This window comes from Oryx dammah, unplaced genomic scaffold, assembly GCF_014754425.2.
Source record: "Oryx dammah isolate SB20612 unplaced genomic scaffold, SCBI_Odam_1.1 HiC_scaffold_16, whole genome shotgun sequence".
NCBI lineage: Eukaryota > Metazoa > Chordata > Mammalia > Artiodactyla > Bovidae > Oryx > Oryx dammah.
Genome location: NW_024070200.1, coordinates 66568282 through 66574101, shown reverse-complemented (window position 1 = coordinate 66574101; position 5820 = coordinate 66568282). Strand labels below are relative to the sequence as shown.

General features: G+C 38.0%; 1 protein-coding gene across 1 annotated transcript; it reads left to right on the top strand.

Annotated features, from left to right (window-relative positions):
* Positions 1 to 387: 387 nt before the first annotated feature.
* On the top strand, positions 388 to 2306 carry LOC120875277 (T-complex protein 1 subunit beta-like). The gene has a single exon (XM_040257052.1). It carries the CDS (start codon positions 583 to 585, stop codon positions 2044 to 2046), a length of 1464 nt encoding a protein of 487 aa, XP_040112986.1. The 5' UTR covers positions 388 to 582; the 3' UTR covers positions 2047 to 2306.
* The last annotated feature ends 3514 nt before the right edge of the window (positions 2307 to 5820 follow it).

Sequence of the window (5820 nt, the reverse complement as noted above, 5' to 3'; positions counted from 1 at the left end):
ATGAGATCAGAAACACTCTGGAGGCAACAAATAGTAGAATAACAGAGGCAGAAGATAGGATTAGTGAAATAGAATGGTAGAAATAAATGAATCAGAGAGGAAAAAAGAAAAACGAATTAAAAGAAATGAGGACAATCTCAGAGACCTCCAGGACAATATGAAATGCTCCAACATTCGAATTATAGGAGTCCCAGAAGAAGACAAAAAGAAAGACCATGAGAAAATCCTTGAGGAGATAATAGTTGAAAACTTCCCTAAAATGGGGAAGGAAATAATCACCCAAGTCCAAGAAACCCAGAGAGTTCCAAATAGGATAAACCCAAGGCAAAACACCCCAAGACACATATTAATCAAATTAACAAAGATCAAACACAAAGAACAGCCCTCCAGTCACGGGCGCGAGCTGTGAGGGGATAGCGTGTGTGCGAACTCCTCGGAACCATGGCGTCCCTTTCCCTTGCACCTGTTAATATCTTCAAGGCTGGAGCTGATGAATAGAGAGCAGAGACAGCTCGCCTGTCTTCTTTTATTGGTGCCATTGTTATTGGAGACTTGGTAAAGAGCACGTTTGGACCCAAGGGCATGGACAAAATTCTGTTAAGCAGTGGACGAGATGCATCTCTTATGGTAACCAATGATGGTGCAACTATTTTAAAAAACATTGGTGTGGACAACCCAGCTGCTAAAGTTTTAGTTGATATGTCAAGGGTTCAAGATGATGAAGTTGGTGATGGCACTACATCTGTTACTGTTCTCGCAGCAGAATTGCTAAGGGAAGCAGAATCCTTAATTGCAAAAAAGATACATCCACAGACGATTATTGCGGGTTGGAGAGAAGCCACAAAGGCAGCAAGACAGGCTCTGTTGAATTCCGCAGTTGACCATGGTTCCGATGAAGTTAAGTTCCGTCAAGATTTAATGAACATTGCAGGAACAACACTATCCTCAAAACTTCTTACTCATCATAAAGACCACTTTACTAAGTTAGCTGTGGAAGCTGTTCTCAGACTAAAAGGCTCTGGTAACCTGGAGGCAATTCATGTCATCAAAAAGCTAGGAAGAAGTCTGGCAGATTCCTATTTAGATGAAGGCTTTCTGTTGGATAAAAAAATTGGTGTAAATCAACCAAAACGAATTGAAAATGCTAAAATCCTTATTGCAAATACTGGTATGGATACAGACAAAATTAAGATATTTGGTTCCCAGGTGAGAGTTGATTCTACAGCAAAGGTTGCTGAAATAGAACACGCAGAAAAGGAAAAAATGGAGAAAGTTGAACGTATTCTTAAACATGGGATAAATTGCTTTATTAACAGGCAACTAATTTATAATTATCCTGAACAACTCTTTGGTGCTGCTGGTGTTATGGCTATTGAGCATGCAGATTTTGCAGGTGTGGAACGCCTCGCTCTTGTTACAGGTGGTGAAATTGCCTCTACCTTTGACCATCCAGAACTAGTGAAGCTTGGAAGTTGCAAACTTATTGAGGAAGTCATGATTGGAGAAGACAAACTCATTCACTTTTCCGGGGTAGCCCTTGGTGAGGCTTGCACCATTGTTCTGCATGGTGCCACTCAACAAATTTTAGATGAAGCAGAAAGATCTTTGCATGATGCTCTTTGTGTTCTTGCCCAAACTGTGAAAGATTCTAGAACAGTTTATGGAGGAGGCTGTTCTGAGATGCTGATGGCTCATGCCGTGACACAGCTTGCCAGTAGAACACCAGGCAAAGAAGCTGTTGCAATGGAGTCTTATGCTAAAGCACTGAGAATGTTGCCAACTATCATAGCTGACAATGCGGGCTATGACAGTGCAGACCTGGTGGCACAGCTCCGAGCTGCCCATAGTGAAGGCAAAACAACTGCTGGACTGGATATGAAGGAAGGTACCATTGGAGATATGTCGATACTGGGTATAACAGAAAGTTTCCAAGTGAAGCGACAAGTTCTTTTAAGTGCAGCTGAAGCAGTAGAGGTGATTTTGCGTGTGGACAACATCATCAAGGCAGCACCAAGGAAGCGTGTCCCTGATCACCACCCCTGTTAAGCATTCCCGTATGCTGTTGAGCTCTGGACCAGTTCATAGTAAAGTTGTGTTTGAAAGACTTTGACTTCCTGAAAGAAGAATATAGAATTGAAGTTTATCTGTGGCTGTTAAGTCCTTAAATTTGGACATTTAACTGACCTTCTATTTTAACATGGGTCTAATTTATTTGCTGTTTCATTTTCTATAAAATTCAGTTGATTTAAGAGTTCATTCCTCATACTGTGCACCAAAATAAAAATTTGAACAATTAAAAAAAAAAACACACAAAGAACAACTACTAAAAGCAGCAAGGGAAAAACAACAAATAACACACAAGGGGATTCCCATAAGCATAACAGCTGATCTCTCAATAGAAACTCTTTAGGCCAGGAGGGAATGGCAAGACATACTTAAAGTGATGAAAGAAAATAACCTACAGCCCAGATTACTGTACCCAGAAAGGATCTCATTCAAATACAAAGGAGAAATCAAAAGCTTTACAGACAAGCAAAAGCTGAGAGAATTCAGCACCACCAAACCAGCTCTCCAACAAATTCTAAAGGATATTCTCTAGACAGGAAACACAAAAAGGGAGTATAAACCCGAACCCAAAATAATAAAGTAAATGGCAACGGGATCATACTTATCAATAATTACCTTAAACGTAAATGGATTGAATGCCCCAACCAAAAGGCAAAGACTGGCTGAATGGATACAAAAACAAGACTCCTCTATATGCTGCTTAAAGAGACCCACCTCAAAACAAGGGACACATACAGACTGAAAGTGAAGGGTTGGAAAAAGATATTCCACGCAAATAGAGACCAAAAGAAAGCAGGAGTGGCAATACTCATATCTGATAAAATAGACTTTAAAACAAAGGCTGTGAAAAGAGACAAAGAAGGCCACTACATAATGATCAAAGGATCAATCCAAGAAGAAGATATAACAATTATAAATATATATGCACCCAATATAGGAGTACCTCAATATGTAGGACAAATGCTAACAAGTATGAAAGGGGAAATTAACAACAACACAATAATAGTGGGAGACTTTAATACCCCACTCACACCTATGGACAGATCAACTAAACAGAAAATTAACAAAGAAACGCAAACTTTAAATGATACATTAGACCAGTTAGACCTAATTGATATCTATAGGACATTTCACCCCAAAACAATGAACTTCACCTTTTTCTCAAGTGCCCATGGAACCTTCTCCAGGATAGATCACATCCTGGGCCATAAATATAACCTTGATAAATTCAAAAAAATCAAAATCATTCCAAGCATCTTTTCTGACCATAATGCATTAAGATTAGATCTCAATTACAGGAGGAAAACTATTAAAAATTCCAACATAAGAAGGCTGAACAACACGCTTCTGAATAACCAACAAATCACAGAAGAAATCAAAAAAGAAATCAAAATATGCATAGAAACTAATGAAAATGAAAACACAACAACCCAAAACCTGTGGGACACTATGAAAGCAGTGCTAAGAGGAAAGTTCATAGCAATACAGGCATACCTCAAGAAACAAGAAAAAAGTCAAATAAATAACCTAACTCTACACCTAAAGCAACTAGAAAAGGAAGAATTGGAGAACCCCAGAGTTAGCAGAAGGAAAGAAATCTTAAAAATTAGGGCAGAAATAAATGCAAAAGAAACAAAAGAGACCATAGCAAAAATCAACAAAACCAAAAGCTGGCTCTTTGAAAGGATAAATAAAATGGACAGACCATTAGCCAGACTCATCAAGAAGCAAAGAGAGAAAAATCAAATCAATAAAATTAGAAATGAAAATGGAGAGATCACAACAGACAACACAGAAATACAAAGGATCATAAGAGACTACTATCAGCAATTATATGCCAATAAAATGGGCAACGTGGAAGAAATAGACAAATTCTTAGAAAAGTACAATTTTCCAAAACTGAACCAGGAAGAAATAGATGATCTTAACAGATCCATCACAAGCACGGAAATTGAAACTGTAATCAGAAATCTTCCAACAAACAAAAGCCCAGGTCCAGACGGCTTCACAGCTGAATTCTACCAAAAGTTTAGAGAAGAGTTAACACCTGTCCTACTCAAACTCTTCCAGAAAATTGCAGAGGAAGGTAAACTTCCAAACTCATTCTATGAGGCCACCATCACCCTAATACCGAAACCTGACAAAGATACTACAAAAAAAGAAAACTACAGGCCAATATCACTGATGAACATAGATGCAAAAATCCTCAACAAAATTCTAGCAATCAGAATTCAACAACACATTAAAAAGATCATACACCACGACCAAGTGGGCTTTATCCCAGGGATGCAAGGATTCTTCAATATCTGCAAATCAATCAATGTAATTGACCACATTAACAAATTGAAAAATAAAAGCCATATGATTATCTCAATAGATGCAGAGAAGGCCTTTGACAAAATTTAACCTCCATTTATGATAAAAACTCTCCAGAAAGCAGGAATAGAAGGAACATACCTCAACATAATAAAAGCTATATATGACAAACCCACAGCAAACATTATCCTCAATGGTAAAAAATTGAAAACATTTCCCCTAAAGTCAGGAACAAGACAAGGGTGCCCACTTTCACCACTACTATTCAACATAGTTCTGGAAGTTTTAGCCACAGCAATCAGAGCAGAAAAAGAAATAAAAGGAATCCAAATTGGAAAAGAAGAAGTAAAACTCTCACTGTTTGCAGATGACATGATCCTCTACATAGAAAACCCTAAAGACTCTACCAGGAAATTACTAGAGCTAATTAATGAATATAGTAAAGTTGCAGGATATAAAATCAACACACAGAAATCCCTTGCATTCCTATACACTAATAATGAGAAAGTAGAAAAAGAAATTAAGGAAACAATTCCATTCACCATTGCAACAAAAAGAATAAAATACTTAGGAATATATCTACCTAAAGAAACTAAAGACCTATATATAGAAAACTATAAAACACTGATGAAAGAAATCAAAGAGGACACTAATAGATGGAGAAATATATCATGTTCATGGATTGGAAGAGTCAATATAGTGAAAATGAGTATACTACCCAAAGCAATTTACAAATTCAATGCAATCCCTATCAAGCTACCAGCGATATTTTTCACAGAACTAGAATAAATAATTTCAAGATTTGTATGGAAATACAAAAAACCTCGAATAGCCAAAGCAATCTTGAGAAAGAAGAATGGAACTGGAGGAATCAAAGATAAATTTTTAGAATTTCAGGAATATGTTTCATTGAAATGTTTTCTCAATTTTCCAGTCATCACTTTTTATTCATTGCTTCCTAAAAGTATTGTAAGAAGAGTATTCTTAAATTGTTACCTGAACAGAAAGCTCCTTGTCCCTCCTTTTCCATACTGTTCAGTTGAAACAAGGCTTCTGAAAGCCTCAGCCGGCCTGCTCTGTCCCTGTTCCCTTGCAGTACTTAGTCCTGGTTGTGTGATTTGGGGCCAGTTGCTTATCGTCTTTACACTTCAAGTTTTCATCTATAAAACTGATGATATTGTAATGATTTAAGATACAGCTCAGGACTTGGCTCAGTGCCTCATGCTTGTGCTAGGTTGCTTCAGTCATGTCCAACTCTGTGCAATCCTATGGACTGTAGCCCACCGGGTTCCTCTGTCCATGGGATTATCCAGGCAAGAATAGTGGAGATGCCATGTCCTCCTCCAGGGGATCTTCCCAACCCCAGGAGCAATTCCACATCTCCTGTATTGGCAGGCAGGTTCTTTACCACTAGTACTACCTGAGCAGCTCAGTGTC